This window comes from Perissodus microlepis, chromosome 17 (assembly GCF_051167445.1).
Source record: "Perissodus microlepis isolate ML-2025 ecotype Zambia chromosome 17, ASM5116744v1, whole genome shotgun sequence".
In the NCBI taxonomy this organism is placed as follows: Eukaryota; Metazoa; Chordata; class Actinopteri; order Cichliformes; family Cichlidae; genus Perissodus; species Perissodus microlepis.
This window is the reverse complement of record NC_140477.1, coordinates 23,204,285-23,229,684: the sequence shown is the minus strand read 5'-3', so window position 1 is coordinate 23,229,684 and position 25,400 is coordinate 23,204,285. Positions and strand designations below refer to the sequence as shown.

General features: G+C 44.1%; 3 protein-coding genes across 4 annotated transcripts; 2 read left to right on the top strand and 1 right to left on the bottom strand.

Moving 5' to 3' along the window:
• Window positions 1-394: 394 nt before the first annotated feature.
• Window positions 395-3,626, top strand: gcc1 (GRIP and coiled-coil domain containing 1). 2 transcript variants are annotated; one of them, XM_084910538.1, is made up of 4 exons: window positions 395-616; window positions 792-1,197; window positions 1,321-1,974; window positions 2,117-3,626. In XM_084910538.1, exons 2-4 carry the CDS (start codon window positions 832-834, stop codon window positions 3,377-3,379), a joined length of 2,283 nt encoding a protein of 760 aa, XP_084766664.1. In that variant the 5' UTR covers window positions 395-616; window positions 792-831; the 3' UTR covers window positions 3,380-3,626. The 2 variants fall into 2 exon arrangements, with proteins under 2 accessions (XP_084766664.1, XP_084766663.1); XM_084910537.1 differs by having other exon boundaries at window positions 746-1,197.
• Window positions 3,627-11,154: 7,528 nt separating this feature from the next.
• Window positions 11,155-16,285, bottom strand: dennd6b (DENN/MADD domain containing 6B). Its single transcript, XM_084910541.1, has 20 exons — window positions 16,034-16,285; window positions 15,042-15,080; window positions 14,923-14,965; window positions 14,730-14,839; window positions 14,573-14,653; window positions 14,383-14,488; window positions 14,215-14,294; window positions 14,075-14,137; window positions 13,940-13,995; window positions 13,729-13,851; window positions 13,547-13,642; window positions 13,312-13,406; window positions 13,091-13,156; window positions 12,954-13,018; window positions 12,795-12,884; window positions 12,636-12,689; window positions 12,451-12,560; window positions 12,269-12,371; window positions 12,121-12,195; window positions 11,155-11,595 (listed from the first exon to the last, which is right to left on the bottom strand). The coding sequence occupies exons 1-20, from the start codon at window positions 16,184-16,186 to the stop codon at window positions 11,464-11,466; spliced, it is 1,740 nt and encodes a 579-aa protein (XP_084766667.1). The 5' UTR covers window positions 16,187-16,285; the 3' UTR covers window positions 11,155-11,463.
• A 400-nt stretch (window positions 16,286-16,685) lies between these two features.
• Window positions 16,686-23,746, top strand: lta4h (leukotriene A4 hydrolase). Its single transcript, XM_084910540.1, has 19 exons — window positions 16,686-16,932; window positions 18,699-18,829; window positions 18,907-19,027; window positions 19,471-19,539; window positions 19,709-19,813; window positions 19,905-19,957; window positions 20,040-20,112; window positions 20,280-20,420; window positions 20,514-20,537; window positions 20,632-20,702; window positions 21,340-21,451; window positions 21,550-21,694; window positions 21,772-21,875; window positions 22,075-22,145; window positions 22,225-22,279; window positions 22,359-22,454; window positions 22,520-22,602; window positions 22,692-22,796; window positions 23,399-23,746. Exons 1-19 carry the CDS (start codon window positions 16,702-16,704, stop codon window positions 23,535-23,537), a joined length of 1,929 nt encoding a protein of 642 aa, XP_084766666.1. The 5' UTR covers window positions 16,686-16,701; the 3' UTR covers window positions 23,538-23,746.
• The last annotated feature ends 1,654 nt before the right edge of the window (window positions 23,747-25,400 follow it).

The following is a 25,400-nucleotide window of genomic DNA, read 5'->3' as shown; positions in this document are numbered from 1 at the left end:
CGAGCTCTGCGCATGAAGTGAAGTTCATGAGCTGCGAGGAACACTTTCGGCTCAATGATCAACCAACAAAGTTAAAATTAATTTCTAATAAAATTATTTTTAATCTGTTATTTTGTTTTTTTGTTAATCATAGTTCATTTCTAAAATTTGTACAAAATAAGAAAAAAATGTTTTTCTCCCAATAAACAATCAATTCAAAATACTGTATTGCTTTCAGAAATGTTAAACATATTAATGGTAAATATATATATCTGCTTTATTGGTTGTGTTTGGCTGTTTATTTAATTTAAATCAGTGAGTTTTTAATTTAAATCAGCTAAAAAAAAAAAAAATCATCCTATTGTGCATTTTCCTGACGTCCGTGAACAAAGTAGTAAACTCCCGCCTCCTCTGTCTCAGTCCCTTCCGGTTCGGTCCAACATGGCGGCTGTTGACAGATGAAGCTTTGAGTCGGATTTTACTCATCGATTAGGTCGATTATTGACCAACTGTGACGGACAGGTTGTGAGTTTGTGATCCGGATCGAACCGGTTTGTCGGCGCAGTGTGAGGAGAGACGATCAAAGCGGCGGAAAAATCAGTCAAAGGGAGAAACAAACACTGAGAAACAGAAAGAGGTGAGAAACTGTTTTCCTCCTCCTTCTTCTTTTGTGTTCCAGCACAAAGTTTCAGCTTCACAGAAACCATCCATCGATAATTGATCGATGAGTGATCTGAACAGCTGTTCTCCGTTTCCCCTCTAACAGGAAGTCAATGCTAAGGTTCTGTTCATGTTCTGGTGTCTGTGATCAGAGGCTCACCTGGACAGACCTGGTCAGACCTGGACGAGGTCATGGAGAAGTTCGGGATGAGCTTTGGTGGCGGTCCAAGCAGGAAGGAGCTGCTGGACACTGTGGAGTCCCAGAAGAAGCAGCTGATCCAGTACCAGACCCGCTTTAGGGATGTGGTCCGGGCCTACAAGAGCCTCCTGAAGGAGAAAGAGGCGCTGGAGGCCAGCCTTAAGGTTCTAAGCGTGACCCAGGACCTGGACCTGACCCAGAAGGGTTCGACCATCGCTACACAGGAGCTTACCGAGGATGGCTGCTCGCTGCACAGCGAGGACAGCGTGGACACGGCGGCGTCTCTGGACATGGCCAGCGAGACTACGAGAGGCGACCAGAGCGAGGAGGACCAGGCAGAACTGGGAGGAAGGCTGGTGGTATGTTACTTTGACAACTGAACTTAAATCACCAGAACACAGTTAGAACTTGATGACATCATCATCGCCATAACGCTCTGGTGATGTCATGTCTTATTCTCTGACTCCATGTTTGTTCTGCAGGGATCTGAACCCGATGGCAGCTCTGAGAGTGGCAGCGTGGGGACAGAGCAGCAGCAGGCTACACCCCCTCCCGGCATTGAGGCAGACCGCAGAGTCGCCCAGTTGAAGAGCCAACTGAGCACGCTCACAAGCTCGCTGGCCACGGTGACGCAGGAGAAGTCGCGAATGGAAGCAAGCTTCCAGGCTGACAAGCGGCAGCTGAAACAGGAAGTTGAAGAGCTGCAGGAACGTCTGGTCTCCGTGACAACACAGCACGAGGCGGAACTGCACAACCTGCAGCAGCAGCTTGCTGAAAGTCGCGCTCGCATCATTACACAGCAGCACGAGCGCGAGCAGGAGCAGGGGGACCACGCTCAGCAGCTCCGCGAGCTACAGAGGCTCCTGCAGGCCGAGCGAGACCTCCGGCAGGACGCTGAGCTCCACCTCCAGGATGCCAGCACCGCCCTGCTTGTAACATCACAGGCCGTGGACCGGGGGACGGAGTCCGAGGCTCTCCTGAACCAAGTCAAGGAAGAGAGAGACGAGCTGAGGCGGAGGCTGCAGGCCGTCGAGGAGGAGCAACAAATACCCGACCCCAGAGTGGACGAGCTGCAGCAAGAATTGAACAAGCTGAAGAACCAGGTCCAGGAGCAGGTCCAGCTCGAGACCCGCAAGGTGAGCCCAGAACCAGGTCCAAACAAAGTCCCAATCAAACAGGTCCCAGTGAACCTGGTTTAACCACATTAAACAGTTTAAGCTCTAACAGACCAGGTAAACTAGAACAGGAAGTGAGGTCATCTCTGTGTTCGTGTTGCAGGTGTGCGATGCAGAAGAGCGCGCTCGTGAGCGTGCTCAGTCGGCAGAGGCTCGGGTGGCGGTCCTGGAGCAGCGTGTATCGGAGCTGTCGGAGCTGCTGGGCTCGTGTGAGAAGGCGAGGCAGCGTGACCAGCAGGCAGCACAGAGACTCCGCGATCGTGTGCTGCAGCTCGACACGGAGAACAAAACACTCGCCATCGCCGCCTCGAGCAGGGCGACCTCTGACCTCGGGCCAGATGAGCAACTGGACGTGGGGGCGCTGCGGGAGAAGCTGCAGAAGGTGAAGAAGTTGCTGCTCCTTGCGGCTCAGAGGAACCCCGACCAGAACATCCAGGACCTGGAGGTGGAGCCGGGTGCAGATGCGGCGGCGGCGGCGGCTCTCGCCTATCAGCAGGAGCTGCGGCAGCTCAGGGATGAGTTTGAGCGCTACAAGGTGCGAGCGCAAGTGGTTCTGAAGAACAAGAACGCCAAAGATGGCTGCCAGGCACGGGAGCTGGAGGAAGTGCGCGACCAGCTTGCTGAGCTGCGTGAGAAGTACATAAACCTCCGCATGCAGAGTGACGAGGCCGAGGCCTGCCACCGCCAGCAGCTTGATGAGCGCCAGCAGCAGGCGGTGTCGCTGCAGCAGGCACACCGGCAGGAGGCGGAGCGTCTGGAGGCACTCCACCGTGACGAACTGTTGCAACTGGAGGCGGAGCTTCACAAGCAGCGTGAGCGAACTATGGCGTTGCTGGATGAGAAGGACCGCGAGCTGGAGAGGCTGCGGGCCGCTGCCGCCACACTCAGCTGGTCCAATCGTGCTCATAACACACCCGCTGACCCTAAAGAGAATGGCCCTGACACAGAGACCGACGCGATCAGCCAGGCACTGCGGCAGGCCACACCCAATGAGTCAACACTGCTGCTGTATGCTGAGCAGCTCGCACGTAAGGAGGTGGAGGTGGGTGCACTGCGGCGGCAGAAGAACCGGCTGGAGGAGGACACGCGCCAGCTGCAGGCACGACTCATTGCAAACGCAGAGCGCCATGATGAGGAGGTGGCAGCCCTGCGGGACCGCCTCGAAAAGCTGATCCGGGACCAAAGCCGCGAGGGCGCAAACATGGAGTACCTGAAGAACATTGTGTACCGGTTTCTGACGCTGCAGGACGCCAACGGGCGCCAGCAGACGCTCACTGCCATCCTCACCATCCTGCATTTCAGCCCACAGGAGAAGCAGGATGTCACGAGGCTGCAGGGCAGCACCTGGTGGGTGGGACGCAGGTAGAGCACCCGAGGAAGAAAACACTCACCTGCAGGAAGAACACCTGGACATCTGAGCCAGTGAAGGCATGGCTTTGTGCTGCGCTTGAGGGCATCTGTGTTTTTCATCTTCCTGGTGTTTCTCTGACGGTTTGCTGCTCTCTGAGCGTCATGTGACTTCAAACACTACAAACACGTTAACATGTGACCTTCGCTGGTCAATCAGCTGATGTATATTTTTGATTCAGATTAAAATATTTTTCCTGCTTCAATCTGTGTCCGAGCGTCAGTGAAGTGCCTCGATGATGACACAACTCTAAATACGATTTGCTTTGCCTGGTCCAGCCTCTTCAGGTGAGATCACCTGTCTACAGCTGCAGTTCCTGCTTTTACCAGCCTCTGATTGGCTCTGGTCTGAAAAGGTGAAGCTAAATTCACTTAACAGGTAGAGTGCAAACTGTACACGATGGAAAAAGTTGATTTGTGAGGAACAGTGAACACACCTATGTCAGATTACAGGTACAGGTGGTTTTGAAGCCTGAAGCTTTGTTTTATTTCACGTTTCTGACAGACATACACACGTCACACTGATCAAATACTTCACCACTGAGCTTCTCTAACATCTGTCCACATCTACAAACACTGCCTTCAGGTGCACAGAACAAAGACAGAAATGTTCATAAATGTGTTTGCACTGATCTTCACTCAGATATGGAGCCTTAATTATTTTTATATAAAATAAATAAGGAAAGAGAAACAAAGAATCAGAGGTTTCCTTCTCGAGGTCTGAAACTGAAGCATTAAAGAGCAGCAGCATGAAGATCAAAGGCTTATGATGTCATCAGACCACAAGAAGTTACATTTCACCATGATATGAGAGGAAACTTAAAGCCTTTCTGTTCAGTCTGAATCCTGGAGGACATTAGAATAAAACAAACATGAACTAGAAAAATTTGCATTTCCTGCGAAAATGCTGTGTGGATGCCTTAACGCTGAAGATTTCTGCTGAAAAAAACGTTGCCCTGAGCAGGATTCGAACCTGGCCCTTCTGGTCTCAAGGCAGCTACTCATCTCACTGAGCCAAACTTATTCTCACAAAGAACAGGTGGAGAGACTGACAATTCTGCTGAAATGAGCAGAAGCTGCTGAGAATTGTGCTGATAAGAGGTGAAAAGGCTAAAAAATATTTCAGAAGAGGTGAATAAGCAGAATTTGGGCAGAAAAGAGGTGAAAATTCTGCTGAAAAGAGGTGAATGAGCAGAATTTGGGCTGAAAAGAGGTGAATGAGCAGAATTTGGGCTGAAAAGAGGTGAATGAGCAGAATTTCTGCTGAAAAGAGTATTTTTCTGAAAACAGCAGAAAAGACTGAAAATTTTGCTGAAAAGAGTTAAATCAGCAGAATTTCTGCTGAAAAGAGTTGAATGAGCAGAATTCTGCTGAAAAGAGGTTTTTGCTGAAAACAGCTGAAAAAGCTTGGATTTGTGCTGAAAACAGCAGAAAAAACTGAAAATTGTGCTGATAAGCGGTGAAAAAGCTTAAATTTGTGTTGAAAAGAGTTAAAAAAATTTAACTGTTGTGAAAGAAAGTGAAAGAAATGTTGCCACAAGCGGGATTTGAACCCGGGCCTCCTACTCTGAGAATGGCTGCTTATCTCACTGAGCTAAAACATGGCTCAGCCCAGCAAGCAAAACTGGTGATCACACTGATAATGTGGTCCTATTCAGCAAAATGGGCCAAAAAGTGACATAAAAAGCTTAATATCTGAAAAAGTATAAAAGTTATGAGCACCAAAAGTCATAGCAGGCATCAGCAGAAAGAGCTGAACAGTTTAGAGTTTGAACGGTGAAAAACGGCTGAAAACTGAGGGAGTAGTTAAGCAGCAAAGAAAGTGGCAACTTGAAGAATAACTAGAAAAAAAATTTGCATTTCCTGCGAAAATGCAGTGTGGATGCTTTAAAGCTGAAGCTGTCTGCAAAAACTAGCTGAAAAAGCTGAAAAGTTGCAGAAATTGTAAAAACTTTGCAGAAGCAAAGGAACTTTGCTAAAATGGAATAACTTAGCAGAACTGCAATATCTTAGAGGAAACATAATACTTGGCAGAAATACAATAGCATAGCAGAACTTAGCAGAAATATTGTAACTTGCCAGAAACATGATAACTTCTCAAAAATACAAGAATTTAGGAGAAATAGTATAAGATAACAGAATATATTTAGCCAAAAATACTTAAACATTACGGAAACACTGTGATTTAGAAAAATAGTACAACATAGCAGAAATACTGTGATTTACCAGAGACAATGTGATGAACTATGAATATTGTCATTTTAAATTAATACTCTGGTTTAGCACAAATACTATAACATAGCAGAAATACAATTATATAGCAGAAATGCTATATTTAGAAAGAAAAATATAATATAGTAGAAATACTATGATTTAGCAGAAATACTACAATATAGCATAATAACAATGATTTAGAACAAATACTATGATTGAGCAGAATAGTAATAACTTAAGTGAAAATACTGGAAAAGTAAAATGACAAGCTGAAAAAAAAAACGGAACATGGTTAAGCTCTCTCAAAACTAATTATTGTTCACCTGTGGGGGAAAGAAAAGAAATACAAATAAATAAATACAGAAATGTACAGAGAGAGACACGCACACAGGGTCTATACCAGTCAACCATTCTGAATATTATATTTTTATCAAACAATGAGATGCTGCCCTAAAGAGGGTCTCTCTCTCTCTCTCTCTCTCTCTCTCACACACACACACACACACACACGCACACACACACACACACACACACACACACACACACACACACAGGGAGAGAGAAGCAAGTTTGTAGGTCAGTCAAGCAGCCTGGGAGCTGCTAAATTTGAATCCACCAATCAGAGAGGCTGTGTACTTTTTCCCGCCAAAACAGGTGCCCACACGCAGCACAGAGACAGGATTTTTGTAGTCTATTTCTCATAGTGAGGATTCCCCTCAAACAAATGACCATAATTTCCTAACCGTAGGGGCTAGAACGGTCATTCTTACACCGTTTTGTTCAGAAGAGATGGGGGAATCGTCAAGTGTTGACAATTTATCATTAAAATATGAATTTCTAGAGATATATGACATGGATGACGGGTTGGTTTAGAAGCCACGAAGGCCCCAATATGCAAATTTGAATGCCTCAGCCCACATATATGATTGGCTGGCTGGGAAGCCGTGCAGGCCCTGATTTGTAAATTTGAATGTGTCATGCCTAAGATATGATTGGCTGGCTGGGAAGCCGTGCAGGCCCTGATATGCAAATTTGAATGTCTCAGGACTCACAGAGGATTGGCTGCCTGGGGACCTGGCAGTAATATATGGAAATAGCATGATTAAGCATAAATACTACATTTAGTAGAAATACTATATTTTAGCACAAATACTATAAAAAGCAGAATTACTAAATATTTAGCAGATATACTATATTAAGCACAAATCTTATAAAAAGCAGAAATAGTATGATTAAGCATAAATACTACATTTAGTAGAAATACTATGTTTTAGCACAAATACTATAAAAAACAGAAATACTATATTAAGCAATATAAATATCCTATAAAAATCCTATAAAAAGCAAAAATACTGTACTATGATTTGGTAGAAAAACTATAATTATTCAGAAATACTATATTTGGCAGAAATACTATATTTAGCACAAATCTTATAAAATAGCAGAAATAGTATGATTTAGCACAATAGTAATAACTTAAACAGAAAAATTGGAAAAGCAAAATGGACAGCTGAGAAAATGCTGAACATGCTGAGGGTCCCTCAAATATACTTGTTAAATGAAAAAAATCGGCAAAAAAATCTATAACAGCCACACACACACAAGATCCAATTCAGTCAACCAGTCTAAATATATTGAATTTGAATCTTACAATGAGATCATCCCATTAAAAGGCTTTCTCTCTCTCTCTCTCTCTCTCTCTCACACACACACACACACACACACACACACACACACACACACACACACACACACAGAGGGAGAGAGAAGCAACTTTAGTTCAGTCAAGCAGCCTGGGAGCTGCTGAATTTGAATCCACCAATCAGAGAGGCTGTGTACTTTTTCCCGCCAAAACAGGTGCACGCAGCACAGAGAGACACAGGATTATTGCAGTCTATTTCTCATAGTGACGACTCCCCTCAAACAAATGACCATAATTTCCTAACCGTAGGGGCTAGAACGGTCATTCTTACACCGTTTTGTTCAGAAGAGATGGGGGAATCTTCAAGTGTTGACAATTTATCATTAAAATATGAATTTTTAGAGATATATGACATGGATGACTTGTTGACTTAGAAGCCACGAATTCCCCAATATGCAAATTTGAATGCCTCAGCCCACATATATGATTGGCTGGGAAGCCATGCAGGCCCTGATTTGAAAATTTGAATGTCTCAGTCCTCACAGAGGATTGGCTGCCTGGGGACCTGGCAGAAATATATAGAAATAGTATGATTAAGCATAAATACTACATTTAGTAGAAATACTATGTTTTAGCACAAATACTATAAAAAGAAGAAATACTATAATTTAGCAGAAATACTATATTTGGCACAAATCTTATAAAATAGCAGAAATAGTATGATTTAGCACAATAGTAATAACTTAAACAGAAAAATTGGAAAAGCAAAATGGACAGCTGAAAAAATGCTGAACATGCTGAGGGTCCCTCAAATATACTTGTTAAATGAAAAAAATCAGCAAAAAAATATATAACAGCCACACAATCACAAATATGTACACATAAGGAAACACACATGCACAGAGAGACACACACACAAGATCCAATTCAGTCAACCAGTCTAAATATATTGAATTTGAATCTTACAATGAGATCATCCCATAAAAAGGCTTTCTCTCTCTCTCTCTCTCTCTCTCTCTCTGTCACACACACACACACACACACACACACACAGGGAGAGAGAAGTAAGTTTCTAGGTCAAAGCCTGGGAGCTGCTGAATTTGAATCCACCAATCAGAGAGGCTGTGTACTTTTTCCCGCCAAAACAGGTGCATGCAGCACAGAGAGACACAGGATTTTTGCAGTCCATTTCTCATAATGACGACTCCCCTCAAACAAATGACCATAATTTCCTAACCGTAGGGGCTAGAACGGTCATTCTTACACCGTTTTGTTCAGAAGAGATGGGGGAATCTTCCAGTGTTGACAATTTATCATTAAAATATGAATTTTTAAAGATATTTGACTTCTAATGCACCATAACTGAGTAGAGGCGAAGCAAAAACTGCCTTGACCTGCCCTCAAACAACGCTTTGTAACTCTAAATCTATTTGGAGTATCGATATCATTCTTTCACCGTAAGAGACAGCAGGCTTTGGTGAACAGTCATGGAAATTTTCAGGTCTCTGTGGAAATCCATCAAAAAGATATGACGAGAGAAAAAAAGTGGTTCATTTCCAGAGTTTGAAATCTGAAGAAATCTGAGCAAAGGACGAATTTCCTACCCTCAAACAAGTCTAACTCATTTCAGAACGGTAATAGGTGAGAAAATAATTCTTGAATTGTGAGTGTCAGGAGTGTCTGAAGATATACTGGGACAAGCCTTATGTCTTAACTTCACTTCGTTAAGGAGATATGACGATTCGAATATGCCTCTCATTACAGAAATCAAGCGGTGATTTTGAACAAGCTCTCCATTGACTTTCTATGGAGAGTTTTGCGACTTTGTGTTGGTCTGAGGAGATTTGCCAAAATTCTATCAATCCCACAACAATGATAGTGACATTTTCGGAAAGCCAGCAAAAATACCTACATTTTGATGTATAATTTGTGGAAGTTGAGTGAAAATTGAGCAAGTAGCAAGAAGTTGTTCGGACATGAAGAGAAGACTGCAAAACCTTCAGTGGCACACTGGAAGCCAAGTGCATAGCAAACATAACAACGCATGTATTTTGTGAAAAATCACAATTTTGCAACTGAAAACTTTAAGAGGCATAAAAGTAAAACGGTAAAAGATTTGAAAAAGCTGATTTATACCTGAATAGCCCAATAATTTGTGAACATTTTAAAGTTTGAATGGTTGTTCTACGTGAAAATATGAGGAAGTAGTTAAGTTTCAAAAACAAGCAAATTTTAGCAGAATTGCAGAAGTTTCCCATTCATTTCAATGGGACAAATTAAGCTTAATATTTTAAAAAGTATAATAGTGAAAAATACCAAAAGACATAGCACACATTAGCAGAAATAGCAGAATAGTTTAAAATTTGAACGGTGAAAATCGGCTGAAAATTGTGGAAGTAGTTAAGTGCCAAAAAGTGTACGGAAGTCCCAAGAGGAACTCAATAGTGTGGATGCCTTAAAGCATCCACACAACTAGAAAAATTTGCATTTCCTGCGAAAATGCTGTGTGGATGCCTTAACGCTGAATATGTCTGCTGAAAAGAGCTGAAAAACTTGAAAAAAAAAAATGTTGCCCTGAGCAGGATTTGAAACTGGCCCTTCTGGTTTCAAGGCAGCTACACATCTCACTGAGCCAAACTGATTCTCACAAAGAAGAGGTGGAGAGACTGACAATTGTGCTGAAATGAGCAGAAGCGGCTGAGAATTGTGCTGATAAGAGGTGAAAAGGCTGAAAACTTTGCAGAAAAGAGGTGAATCAGCAGAATTTCTGCTGAAAAGAGTTGAATAAGCAGAATTCTGCTGAAAAGAGGTTAATCAGCAGAATTTCTGCTGAAAAGAGGTGAAGAGGAAGAACTTTGTTGTGAAATGAGGTAAAGAAACTGAAATTTGTGCTTAAAACAAGTGAAAAAGCTGAACTCTGAAATCCTGCTAAAACAGCAGAAGAGGCTGATATTTTTCAGCTACTCATTGAGCCAAACTGGTTCTCACGTAACTGAAAAAAGGTGAAAAAGCTTAAAATTCTAATGACAACAGCAGAAGAGGCTGAGATTTGTGCTGATAAGCGGTGAAAATGCTGAACCAATCAGAGGTACTGCTTCTGTCTGCTTCATCAGACTGTGTACTTGTATGTATTTCTGCCATGGAGCGTTAACAAGAATCTGAGGTCCATATTAGAAAAGCTGCCAAAATCGTAAAACGTTGCAGAATTGTAATAAATTACCAATATGAATTACAGGTCTGTGATAGTGTATCAATTTGTAGTGAAAAAAAAATTATTGGACAAGGTGGAATCGAACCCACGAATTCTTGCACTGGGTGAATCAGCGGACTTTGGAGTACTTTGACTGCGATTTTCATAGCTCTTTGTATCTCCGTCGCGGAGATATGACGAGAGAAGAAACGGCTTCATTTTCGGAGTTTGAAAACTGAGAGGAGGACAGATTTCCACCCCTCAAACAAACGTAATTTATGGCTCAACGGTAAGATGACTGCAAAAACTGCTTCGACCGTGAGTGTCAGCAGTGTCTGAAGATGAATTGGCACAAGCCTCATGTCTTAACTTCGCTTCGTTAAGGAGATATGACGATTTGAAAATGCCTTCAGTTGCAGTATTTCAGCTCTGAGTTTCACAACCTCCCCATAGACTTTGAATGGGGAGTTTTTAGACCTTGTGTCACTTCAAGGCAAATTGTGAAAAAACCGTAACTCGCACGATAATTATAGTGACACTGTCACGGAGAAAATCGGCTGAAAACTGAGGGAGTAGTTGAGTGCCAAAAAGTGTACGGAAGCAACTAGTAAATAGTGGAATAAAGAGAAACAGTAACTCAATAGTGTGGATGCCTTTGAGGGCATCCACATAATAAAAGTCAGAGGACTGGAAGTGCTCAGACTTTAATTTCAAAATAAAGGTTTACAAACAAACAAAGTGGAGCTTCATTCTTAGTGTTACATTCCGTTTGTGGAGATGATAGAAAAATACGACTTCTGTGAAACACGAACAGCCTGATTCCACCATCAGAGAAACCAAAACATCAGAGCAGCAGCTCGATGGAGACAGGTAATAAAGTTTAAATAAAATTTAAATATTCCAAAAACTGAAGATTTGAGCCGATGTTGGTTTTTCTGCGGAGTGTGAAGATGCTGATGAACACAAGCGTGCGTCCTGGCTGTGGGGTAAGCTGTCGTCACGGTGACGCGCCTGTGCCAAGCACAATCTGCAGGTCGGCAGGCAGCGAGCTGATGATGGAGGCGATGAAAGAGTCGAGTTTGTCCATCACACCGTCTCTGAGCTGCAGCTGCTGACGCCGAGCTTTAATCTGAAAAGCCACACACACTTCCTGTCCTCAAAAACTAGACTTTTGACATGAAACCAACAAAGAAGAAGCAAACGATCCTAGTTGCAGGCCACCACCTCACTTTGGATTAAACCCGGATAAGGATCCTAAATTATTATCATAGCTTCATTTTCACAACAAAGTTTCATCTCTAAGCTTTAAAACAAGAAACCAGAAAATATTGTTCCCCCTCTGTGGCCCAGGACAGCATCATCTCCATCACAAATATGATGGATTTTACCCCAAACATGAACTTTTATTACAGGCAGACGTCCCAGCGTTAGCGAACGCCTTAGGGTCCATGGTCAGTGAACGCATTGTCAAGTCCAGCTTCAAACTATCAAACCATCTCACTTTTGATTTAACTCTCAGGTAACTAAAATCTTTTTTCACCTGCAGTTTTAAGTTTTACTTCTTCAAATTAATTTTTATCCTAAGCTTTTTACCTGTAACACAATTTTACATGAAACTTTTTTCCTCGCTAACAAACTTCCTGTTGGAACTCACCAGCTTCTCTCTGAGCTTCAGAATCAGATCCACAACCTCCACCTCAGACTTGTCTTTGGTCCATCCCAGCAGGTCCTGCAGAGGACACACCTGGATTAGGAGCTGCACAGCTGGCTGATGGTTGAGCATTTTCGCTCAGATAACTTACCGCATCGCAGATGACCTCCAGGTGGAGACTCTCTAGCTTCTGTGTCATCTCTCGGTGGCGGTGACGGTACCAGCCGTCAAAGTTCGGAGACCTGAAGAACTTCCTAAGATGGAAACAGGAAGTAGAAACTTAAAGACAGGAAGACAGAAAACACCTGGATCACTCACACCCGTGAGGCTCACCTGTACAGTCCTATCCAATCACCTCTAAGCAGAGAGGTGAGCTGCGGGCCCGCATGGTCCAATGTGGACAGGAACTCGTCCTGACTGAAGGGGCGGATCTGAGGCGGAGTCTGAATGGAAACACAGGAAACGTGTAACACAAGACAGCACTGTGACCTCATCACCACCACTCATTTCCTGTTTACCTTCCAGGGTGTAACGGATCTCTGCAGGGGCATCAGACTCGCCATGTAGCGTTCCTATTAGACAAAACACGCTGCTTACTGAGAACTGCTCTGTGATTGGACAAGTTATGCTTACATCATAAAGCACAGGCAATGCGAGCTGATTGCGCAACTACTTACCAGGGGGATAATGAAACTCTGCGTGAGCTCCAACAGGTGTCGCCTCAGGATGGCGCTCTGCACCTCCGACGGCCGCTTCCTCTGGATCCCCTGCAGGTAAACAGTCCGTCAGTGATACTCTGCATTACCTGTGTGTGCGGTGTGCTCAGGTGTGCTCACCTTCAACAGCCTCTTGATCAGGATCTTGTCCTTGTGCAGAAACGTCTTGTAAGCCGTGTAGATTCCTGCCAAAACAAACCTTCAGCATGACAGACATCTACCTGAGCTCAGGTACAAACACACCCCCACCGGCTTACCTGGTTTGGTGTCAAGCGTTTTCAGCTTAGAAAGTTTCTTCACCTTCACCTGCTTCGGTAAATCACCTGGAAGACATCAGAGACAGGACGCATACGTGATTAAAAAGGTCACAACAAGAACGGCGAAGACGACCTGAACAGCACACGCCTGACAGCCATGGCACTTCACACGGACAGGAAGCTCACAGTGAACACGCAGGAAGAGGAGGAATACGGCGTACCTGCCATCTTGACCTCTCCTAGCCGGACGATGTGAGGCCAGCTCTGAAACGTCTTGATGAAGAATGGGTTGGTGACGCCCAGCACGACGCTTGGTCTGAACAAGAGAAGAAGAAACAGGTAATCACACGTGAGGCTGAAACATCTGTCTACCGCTTTCCTAAACTTAGGCTTTAAGTGTCCTACGGGTGTGTTTACAGCACAGGTGTGTTCAGGCTCCAGGTGAGCATGACTCACGGCGCCTGCGTCCTGGTGGTGTACTCCCTGAACTCGCTGTCATGGATGGTGAAATAGGGTCGGAAGTCACAGCAGAACTTCAGAGGGCTGATGGAGCTGTGGACACACACCGTTATCATGGTAACAACAGAAACACCATACTCTGATTGGATGCTGGGGGCTCGTTGTGACCCCTCAGTTACCTGATGAGAGCCAGGACTGTTTCCGAAGAAACGGTGGGAGATGGAGCCATAATGACAAGCGGCTCCCCGAGCAAGGTAAGTTCCCAGAGCATCTGCAGGTGGATTAGAATGGACTGGAAACACCTGCGCAGGACACAGGTGAGACTGAGATTGACCAATCAGAGAGCACACCTACACCTGAGAAACATAGAACACCTTAACGAGTACTGACTTAAACAGGTCCAGCTCGTGGATGGTGGGCAGGAGGGTCGGCACCGGCAGCAGGTTCTGAGCATGCATACAAAAAACTTTATTAACAACAACAAGAATAAACATTATTAACAAGATCAAAGCAACAAGACCTCACCTCTTTAGCCGTCTGTCGCACCGGACTTCCCCCAGGTTTGTCGAATTTAGAAGGAATCCTCACCTGAAACATGAGACACACAAACACCTGTAAACCACATCCCTTCTGTCACCTGTGAACCAGGCCACTTCTCTCCTCACCTGTAAGATAACGCCCATTACGGGCAGGTTGAGGGTCTGCCCAGGTACAGGTGAAGGCCATTGGTCGATCTCGTTACAAACTACGGGGATGAGCAGAGGAAAAACACGTTAAGGACCATTCTGAAACCTGATTGGCTCCCAGGTATGATCCAAGCATGATGTCACTACCTGCTTCAAGGCAGGGCTCATGCTTCTCAAAGAACTCAGGTGCAATGGTTTGCATCAGCGAGTGGAACAGGTGAGTGTATGGCAACCTGGACACCAGCACCAGGGACTGAAACACAGAGTCAAATGACTATCACCATCATGACCACCTGTGAGCAGGTGAATACAGGTGAACACAGATGTGTTTGGTGACCTTCTGGAAGTAGCCCCTCTTCACAGAGACGTCCTTCACTTGTCTGAAGTAGACGTAACCAAAGAAATGCGCCGTTTCTCTCTGACAGACAGAACAGAAATGTTACGCACCTGTGAGGCTGAAGCAATCAGCCATTCAGGAACCAGGTGAGTCTCACCTGCAGTGTGACGGGAGCGTCACGGTTGTAAAGGTCGTCTCTGAGCCTTGATGTTCGGCGACCGACAGACTGACGGAAGCGGAAGCTAAACTGAGTGTCCCCAAGGCACCCTGGGAAATAACAGACAGCCCACATGACCTCTGACCTCCAACCTCTGACACCTGCAGTATTAATTAGCATTACCTCAGCTTACCTGAGTACGAGTCCGGGAAGGACAGGTAGCAGATGCTGGTTTTCTGTCAACACGAAACAGAATCAGTGAAAGAGTAATCAACAATACTTACAGGTGATCAGGAAGCTGAAGATATTTACCTCTTTCTCTGTCAGCTTCACATCTTGAGGATAAACCAGCTGAAAGTAAACACAGGGGAAAATATTTCAGAATCTGCAGAAAATTCTGATGTTTTTAAGTTTTTCCAATATGAGATAGCAAGAGAATCAAGACAATCGATACCAAGAGAGGATTAATTTAACTTGCATGTCGCCCTTTGTTATCCACAATCTTCTGATGAGCAGTTGCACAAAAAGTGTTTATAATATTTGAAATGGAGTTTTCTACATCAGGTCTGCAGATATCTTACAAACACAAACCAAACCCCAAACAAAAAACAATAGTTTAATTTAAATGTATTAAATTTAAGATTAATACACAGAAATCACACTTCAGGTAATCGATTGGTTCTATGATGAGCTCAAGAGCAGTCTGATATTGTTATTATTTGTATTATATTACAAAATCTATCAGAATAATAATGAGAAAACAATGCATTTTTTAAAACACGGATTGGTGCCAACATAGCTGTCTTTAATCCACAGATACAACTCCTTGAGTCCCACCACCAAACCCAGAATCCTGCTGATTTTACTTCTGCTGCCTTCCACGGATCCTTAACTGTCTCCTCCATTCAGTGTCTCAGTCATTACCACCTGCCCTTTACAGAGTATTCACATTTTAACACAGCATTCATCTTTATTTACCTCCACCATAAACTGAGCAGCACCAGGTACAGGCAGGACAAGGCGAACACTGAGCGGTCAGATTTTAACGCTGGTTGTACGCTGATTGAATGAAAGCTGAAGAGACGAGAATGTTTTCAGCCTGGTTAGTGTTTACCTGTTCAGGTGCGTTTCTCCACAGGTCACATGTGAACAAAGAATTCGGGGGGGGGGGGGGGTTTAATGGAGTTTGGTACAGACAGAGGAGCGGCTGTTTTTCAACTGAAATTACTCATCAAACCTCCGATCATCAATGATCAATCATCATATCGATCACTAGCTATGCTAGCGATGCCAGGCTAACGTACCTCAATTGCTTGTCCTAGCTCCAAGTCGAACGTAACGACGCACGCGCACTCCAACCAGGAGGAGAAGCGGGCCCACCGGCTGCGGCTTTCCGCGCGCCCCGCCTCCTCCTGCTCCTCGTGTCCGGGAGAACCGGGACCGTCAAATGGGTCCATCACGATCGGACCAAAACGGCAGCAGCTCTGCGCATCACCATCCGAACCTCCATCACCATCAGCAGGCAGAAGCCGGAGAGAGCTCCACCTGCTGGACAAGAGAGAATGAACCCACACACACCGCTGCTGGAGAAAATCAAAGGCTGCCGGCTTTTATTTATTTATTTTACTAGTTTCTACTGATTTTTACTGCCTGTTACCCCAACAAATACATCCACACAAGTTTGATCTCTTATCATGAACAAATCACTGCTTTCTGTAACCGAAGTAACAATCGGTGCAACTGGTTGATCAATCAGTATCAATCATTTTTTGAAAACTATACCGATTTACTTTGACATATTTGAAAGTATATGTCACCCATCCAAGTTAAATGATTCACATTGAAAAACAAAACAAAGCTGGAAAAAAACATTTTTTTATTTAACACTGCACAGTTTGTTATTATGTAACACTGTACATACAAAGGCACGTCGCCTCGGTCTTGGACTTTTATTGTGAAAAGGCCGGTCCGGATGCGTGCGCAGCGTGTTCCGGTAGATTACCGGCCGCGCTCAGCTCGGCTCTCCAGTCTCTCAGCTGTAACCGGACTGAACGTCATGTCTGACCCGTGCTCCTTCTCCTCGTTCACCAGGTGCGTCACCAAGCACCTGAACCTGCACCTGCACCTGGACTTCGACAGGCACGTGATCAGAGGGAGGGTGGCGCTGACTGTGGAGGCGCTGGAGGACCGATTCTCTACGCTGGTAACGTCAACGGGACGCGGGGGGTTAGCCTCGATCTAACGGAACCTTTAGTGCTCACCAGAGTCCAACTAAAATCCGCTGGATTTAAGGGGAGTGCGTGCTTAGAGGCGAGCACGAAGAAGTAACGAGCCGGTGTTGTGCCAAAAAGTGATTGTCTGCCAAAAAGTGATTTCCAGTGTTTCTGTGTATTTTTTATGTGTAATTTCTTTACGTATGTTCGTAAATAGACTTCGGTGAACAGGGGATACAAAGGGGTTACATAAAGAATTAAAAAATTATCTGTTTTTTAAGTATCTTTACAACTTGTACTTACATTATAACCAATCCGGTCCTTTATCCCCACTTAAAATATTTTTACAGAACTATTGTAATATTTGCTGACATTTCTGCTGTCCTGTTGGGCAACTTACTCTTACAAAATACATTTTTAATGTTAATGAGATTTTTTTTACTGCATAAATAAAGGTTATATAAAAGTCACTGCCAAAAACTGATTGCGGCTTCTATCTTGTTACACGAATGTTGTTTATGGCTCAAGATGACTTTATGTCATCCATAAGGGATGCATTTGACATATGTTTAACATATTATAGCCCAACAAGTTACTTATAGCACTTTAAATATGAGCAATCGCTTTTTGGCAAATACCGGAAATCAGTTTTTGGCAGACAATCACTTTTTGGCACAACACCGGCACCGTGCAATCGTTCAGGTGTGCCTGGTGATTAACTTTAACCTCGGGGAGTACCGTTACCTTAATTCCAGCTGTTTTTAAATGGAGTCTGGTGTTAAGGCGTTTTTACAGACTTATAAAAACAGTTTGTCACTCAGCTTTAATAAACTAACCTTACTGTTTTAAAGTTTTAAAACGTGATTTCACAAACTGAAGCTTCACATATTTATGATCTTTAAAACTCTAACTCTGATATAAATCATTTTTACTTATGTTTTTACTTAATTATTGATCTTTATTCACGTCGCATTTAAATTGTGACGCTGTGTGACATCCTCGAGCTTCGGGACTGATCGGGTTTAATAACTGCTTTATTAAAACAAACTCGTTAACTTTAACCTGTTGTTTTGGAAAAACTGTGACAGGTGAGTATCTTTCAGATAGAACAGGTGTGTCCAGGCTAAGTTCTTTAAATTCCACAGAAGCCTGCACCCCTACTGGAATCTGTGGTTCAGTTCACTGTCTGTGGTTATTCTTGTGCTTTGTTACTTCACCATCGACTCTCACCTGTGAGTGTCAGATTTCAAATTTTGAATCAGTTCTGTAAATATATTCAGAGCATAAAAACTTAAAATGGCTCTTTTCTGGATGGAGTTTGGAGTGACACCAGTCAGCTGAAGCCCTAGACTGAAGTTTAATAAAACAGGTATGCAGGAGAGCAGACTTTTCACTAATTTGTTTTTAACAGTTTTCAAAGCTCAGGTTTGATTCTGCAGCTGCAAGACGGTCACCTGTAGAAAGGTAAATGTAACATTAAGCCCCCAGTGGTTTTCTGTCTTTCTACCTCCGCAATCTCCCCCCTTTTGCACCCATCTTTGGGTGCATGGTTGCTTAAGAGGTTAACCCTCACCTGTCCATAAGGCAGACAGATAGACACACAAGTAAAATAAGGTTTTCTTTGAATGGACTCTGGTGTGACGTGGCTCAGCTTTAAGACAGAGTGTGTAAGGTGACCTTTGTGCTGGTAGGACAGGTGAATATTTATCAGCAGGTTCAGGTGCTGACGCAGCAACTGGGGTTTTCTGTACCACAGACTTTGGACAGCAGTGACCTGAGCGTGGTGTCGGTGACAGCCAATGGGCAGCCGGCGCGCTTCAGCCTGGGGCCCAAACACAGCTTCAAGGGGACCCCATTGGAGATCACGCTGCCCTTTGACCTCTCCAGGTGACTCCGCCCTCCTCTCTCTTTGTCCTTATGGCCTGTCTTTTCTAATTAAACTCTAACGTCTGCTGTCCAATCAGAGGGCAACATGTGATCGTGGAGGTGACCTATGAGACGTCTCCATCAGCAACAGCACTGCAGTGGCTCACGCCTGAGCAAACTGCCGGGAAAAAGCACCCCTACCTGTTCAGCCAGTGCCAGGTGAGCCATTTACCCTCACCTGAGCTATATGCAATATAAATTATTAAAAATTTCATGTTTAAATTTGAATTCAGAGAAATTCTAGGTTTTTTCTCTTTTGAAACCTTTTTTAAGTTATAAAAGGTTAAAATAAAAGTTTTAAACTGAAGTTTACTGTAAACATATTTTTTGTTGATTAAACCTGAAACGCTGCATACGAAAACCTTCAACAGAAAAAAAAAGTTCCACTTTTTGTGGTTTTTCTGTGAACTGTTGAAACTTTGTGAAACTGCAACCATTAACAAACTACTTCCCTGTTATTCTCGTTTTCTACCTTCTTTAAACTGATTTCACTGCCTTGTAAAGTTTAAAGCCTCAGTCTGCTGCAGAGCGTCCTCTGTACAGACCACCCCTGAACACAACATGCAGCTAACAGTCTTGGTGCCCTCTGTGCTGTCTTACAGGCTCATCACTGCAGGAGCATGATCCCCTGTCAGGACACCCCATCCATCAAGCACACCTACTATGCTCAGGTAAACAAACACCACTGACATATTATTGATTATTAATTATTAAAATTATTAATAATTGTTAAAAAAAAACACCTGAACAACATGCATAGCATCACCTCAGTGCCCAGAGCCTGATATTAGTCTCTCAGGTGTGTACTTGTATGTATGTGTGTGGGTACCTGTCCCTCAGGTGTCTGTCCCTAAGGACCTGGTGGCGGTGATGAGTGCAGTGAGAGATGGACAGGAAGTCGATCCTCAGGATAGTGGTCGGATCATCTACAGGTTCAGGCAGACGGTAGGGGGAGTCTCTTTCTTCTCTTCATCACCTGACATCATCATCACCAGGCCTCAGGCGTGACTATCCTCTGTTTGACCTCTGATCTCAGGTGCCTATGCCTTCCTACCTGATAGCCATTGTGGCTGGAGCTCTGGAAAGCAGGTACAGATTGTCTTACCTCTTCTGATGTCACAGCATCAGCTTCAGCAGGTAAACTTAACTCTGTGCTCTGATTGGTTGGCAGGGAGATCGGGCCAAGGACCAGAGTCTGGTCGGAGAAAGAGTTTGTGGACAAAGCAGCGTTTGAGTTCTCCGAGGTGAGAACCACAGACACACTGAGGCCACGCAAACAATGGAAAGAAGACACACAGAACATGAGAACATACAAACATGAAAATATGAGAACATGTAAAACATACAAACATGTAGAACATGCAGGACATAGAGAAGCTGGAGTGATGTTTGGGTGTTCCTTGTCTTTCAGACCGAAGCCATGCTGAAGACAGCTGAGGAACTGGCTGGACCGTATGTTTGGGGTCAGTATGACGTCCTGGTTCTCCCTCCATCTTTCCCCTATGGCGGCATGGAGAACCCGTGTCTGACCTTTGCCACGCCCACCGTGCTGGTACGTACAAACAGGGGGCCAATCAGGTTGTTCATGATGTGTCAGTGTCATGAGACTGTTAGTTCTGATCAGCTATTTCCTGTCTGTTTTCAGGCTGGAGACAAATCTCTGTCTGGTGTGAGTACAAGACTCTTCCCACCTCACCATGTGATCATGCATTATAATTAAATTACCTTCCATTCCTGTCTGTGACTGTGCATGTGTCCTACAGGTGATTGCCCACGAGATCTCTCACAGTTGGACTGGAAACCTGGTGACCAACAAGACCTGGGAGCATTTCTGGTAAACAAACAAACAGGTGGAGCTCAGCTCAAGGGTCTCAGGTGTTTGCAGAGACGTGTAGAGAACCCATGGACGCCTCAGAAGATAAAATCTTAAAACCAGTTTTGAGACATGCTCTAAGTCACAAAACCCGATGCAGCAGAACAGGCCCACATTTGCTCAGGTGTCCAGGCACTGTGTAGGTTTTCAGAGTGAAGTCACAGCTTTGGGACAGACACTTTGTGGAACTTATGGGTTCTCTGAAATGGGATCAACTCATGGTGGGGTTGGTTTATCTGGAAAGATTCACTCTGAGGTTAGCTGAAGTAATCATCCAGGGTTCGACTTCACAAAAGCAGAAATCATTAAGAAATACCAGCGTTTGAGGGTCAGGTGATGCAACGTATCGGCTGACCCGTCCCCACTGCTGACCCGATAGCTCACTGAGACCGTCCTTTTGAAAATCTTTGATTTACTTTGGTTTTCACAAGGAAAAATTCAGACAAATGTTACAGCTGATTGACACACAAAGTGGTGGGAAGTACTGTAAAGGATTACCTAGGCAACCAGACATTGCATTTTCCACTATCGACTGTCGGCTCCAACAAGATGCTTATTATTACGTCATTATTTGACGTCAGCATGTTTGTACCTTCAGGCTGAACGAGGGTCACACGGTCTACCTGGAGAGGATGATCGGCAGGTGTTTGGAGAGCGAACAGTTCAGGCAGTTCAAAGCCATCGGAGGCTGGAAGGACCTGCAGGACTCGGTGAGAACTCAAACATTATACACCTTCACCTGTGTCACATCCACAGTCTGACATGAGGCACGTTTTCCTTCGACTCACCTGTGCTCATCATATCTCAGGTGAACACCTTTGGAGCCAACAACCCTCTGACCAACCTGGTGCCCAGCCTGCAGGACGTCAGTCCTGACGATGCCTTCTCCTCCGTGCCGTACGAGAAGGGCTTTGCTCTGCTGTATTACCTGGAGGAGCAGCTGGGAGGGCCAGGTAACACCTGCACACTCCTGCACACTCACCTCTTTCCTGCTCAGTTGCTGACACACCTGTTGATCTGTTTTGCTCAGAGGTGTTCATGGGCTTTGTGAAGTCGTACATCCAGCGGTTTGCCTACAGCAGCGTCACAACAGAGGAGTGGAAGAACTACCTGTTTGCCTACTTCAAGGACAAGGTGAGGAACAACTGGACACTCAGGCAGAGTTACAGTGACTGGAGGGAAGGAACATCAGCTTGGCAGGTTTTGGTCAGAGGTCAGATTGTTACAAGAAAAGACAAATATTTACAGGGTGATCAGGCAGAAACTCCAGATGTGATAGATAGGTGGGTTCAAAGGTCAAGATGGAGCCTTGAGATGAGTTTTTGTGTCTCAGGTGGACATCCTGAACAAGGTGGACTGGAACGCCTGGATGTTCACACCTGGGATGCCTCCTGTTAAACCTCAGTAAGTACTCAGACTTCCATCTGGTCTCTGATTTCTAAAAACAATCTGATTCCTTTGTCCTGATTGGCTGTTGTTTCAGATACGATACCACGATGGCTGATGCCTGCAACGCTCTCAGTCAGAGGTGGCTCCAGGTGAGACCTGAATCTGGTGAGGACTCTTGAGAGTGATTTTATGTTCAGGCTCAAAGCTCCATCCTCTGTCCCCGTTCAGGCTAAAGACCAGGACCTGAACAGCTTCAAGCAGTCCGATGTGAAGACTCTGTCATCCCACCAGGTCATCGAGTTCCTGTCACTGCTACTGCAAGAGGTAACCACACTCCACATTAACTCCCTACAGTCCACTTCCGTTCACTCACCTGTTCCTTCCTTCAGGATCCGCTCCCTCTGACTCACGTGAAGAAGATGCAGGAGATTTACGATCTCAACGCCTATATGAATGCAGAGATCCGCTTCAGGTGAGTCTTTCAGCAGGTATAAATGGGACTTTCATTTTAAAACCTTCCCCTCCTTAAAGCCTCTTGGTGATTGGCTGTGCTCCCTCCAGGTGGCTGAGGCTGTGCGTCAGGTCCAGGTGGGAGGAAGCGGTTCCACTAGCGCTGAAGATGGCGACCGACCAGGGCAGGATGAAGTTTACACGACCACTCTTCAGGTCCTTACACTTCAACAGTAGTTTCACTAGAACAAAACTCCACATCACTGACCTTCATGTTTGTTTTTACCGTTTGTTCTATTGTTTCTTCTGTGTTTTTACTGTGCCTTTACCATTTTTACCCCTCCACTTTAAAGACTTATGAGGTGTTATCGTCACCCTCCCGGGGACGTGGCATGAACACCTAAGTTTGTGAGTGTGATAACTCGAGAACAAGATGACATAAGAGTTTCAAATTGGTCCCATAGCTGTATCTACTAAAAATCTCAGACGAGATCAAGCTGACTGACCTCGGCCTTATTGCCAAGGTCAGAGGTCAAGTTTTCTAAAACTCTTGCAATGCAATAACTGAAGAAGGTTACCTAGGGTTTTCAAATTGGACCATAGGTTTCTACTAAAAATCTTGGATAAGTTTGAATCTGACTGACCTCAATCTCAAGGTCAGAGCAAGTTTTCTGAAAATCGTGTTAATCTGATAATTTGAGAACACGGTGATGTAGGGTTTTGAAATTGATAGCAGAGGTGTGTCTGCTAGGAGGCAGCACTGATTCTCTTACTGTGTTTCTGCTGTTTTAATCATCGTGGCTGTGCTTCATCTTCAGGGAGGTGTTTAACTTTGAGAAGTTTCGTGATGAAGCTCTTCGAGTGTTTCTGGCTCATCGAGCGGGGATGCACCCGGTCACCTCCGGACTCGTCTCGAAGGACCTGAAGGCGGACGTCAGCAACGCCGCCAGTCAGTAACAGCAGAAACGAGTCCAGAACCAGTCAGAGACCAGTACCGATCAACTTCAGCGCCAAAGCAATATTATATCACAGCTGTTGTTTCTTGGCTGGTTCTCTCTGATTAAAGTTTAATTGAATCCTCTTTTTCCTTTTTATTCCTTTCAAATATTTCGTCTTCAGCAGAAAAACAAGACGATTTTATAAAGAAATAAACTGAGTAAACTTTGGATTCTTGTTGTTCATTCAGATCTCAGCTGGGGTCACACAGGTCATGTGTGATCGTGTGCTGTTTGTAGTTTCAGTGCTTACATTTTCACTTTATTCTAATTGCACAAGTAGAAAATCACTGGGATTTTTATTATTTTAGGCATAAAAGGTATAGAAATGTCTGAAATACTTAAAAGCAGGTCTTAAGTGTTGCTTTAAGCATTCATGGAGGATGATTTGTGTTTCACACTGAGCTTAGCGTCCCTCATACTGATATGTGTCAGTAAGTATTCACACTGATGCAAAAAGAAGACCTGCAATAACTGGCCAGAGAACATACAGGAACAAAGAGCTAACAAATCAGTCATCTGGAATTATACTTTTAAGGTCACCTAATCTGGTGATCAGTATATTTCAATATCATGAAAAATTACCTCAAATATTTGAATGAAATCTCTAAAAGGAAGTGTGCTGTTTCTGACTACTCCGAGCGTCAGGACATAGCTTGTTAACTTATTTAAATGTTCATTCAGATCCAAAAATTCTGTTTACTCGCCTCTACCTGACATCCAGACTCACTTTGGGTGTAAAAGCCACCTGTTCTGAACTCACAGTGATGGAAACCTTAAGATAAAGGAAACATAACCATCACAGTGCTGTGCTGTCTTCACTGCTTTTAATTCTTTTGGCACTGAAAAGTAATTACCTTCAGATGACGACTTTAATGTTTGTAAAGCTGCAGTGTCAGACCCGAACATGAAGAAGGTTCACGTGTTGCGATAGAAAGCTCAGAGCTTACCTAACACCACTGAACAGACAGTTTGAGGAAGAAAACAAAAGAATGACAACATTCAGAGGTCAGAGCCTGTAATTCACTTCCTCTTTCAGTTGGAGCATTAACAGGACAAATGTTTCACCATCATGTGTTGGGTAGTGTGAAGCCACAGAAATAGTTACACAAGCATGCTTGAGAGGAGGAAGGAGAGCCGGGGCACCGCTGAGAGACAAAATATTTTAAATCTTCTAAACTGAAACCTCTGACATCAGACTGACATCTGCAGAAACAGGATGCTGTCAGAGGGTTTTCAGGCTGTTCAGAAGAATTAAACATCTGGTCTTCAGTTTCTGTTGGAAACACAGAAACTGCCAGACTGGAAGTTCAAACTACTGGAACATCTGGTGATCCAAACAGCTGTTTGCTACTAGTGTACAGGCTCAGATGCTCTACATGTACAGCTTTGAGCTTGAGGTCTGTGGACTCATTTGTCTCTTTTAAAAAACAGCTAAAAACTCATCTTTTTAAACTTTCTTTTGGTTAATTTTTTTTTTTTTATGTTTAAGCTTCTGTGAAGCACTTTGTGATTTTTATCTTGAAAGGTGCTATACAAATAAAATTTTACTTACTTACAAACCGAGGCCTGCTGGAGGACGACCAGCATCACCTGCAGGCCAGGTGATTTATTTTTTACTCTTCTGTGACTGAAGCTTCCAGATCTTTCTCTCACTGTGTACTGAATACAAAGCTGTAGAGGAGTCACAACTTATGTTCAACAATCAAATGTTATAAGGGAGGAATGGTATATTGATCTTCTCAAAAAAGCTTAATGTGTTTGTATTTAATCATAATAATAAAATGTAATTTCTGAGCAGAAATGGGCAGAAAATGAGCCAGAA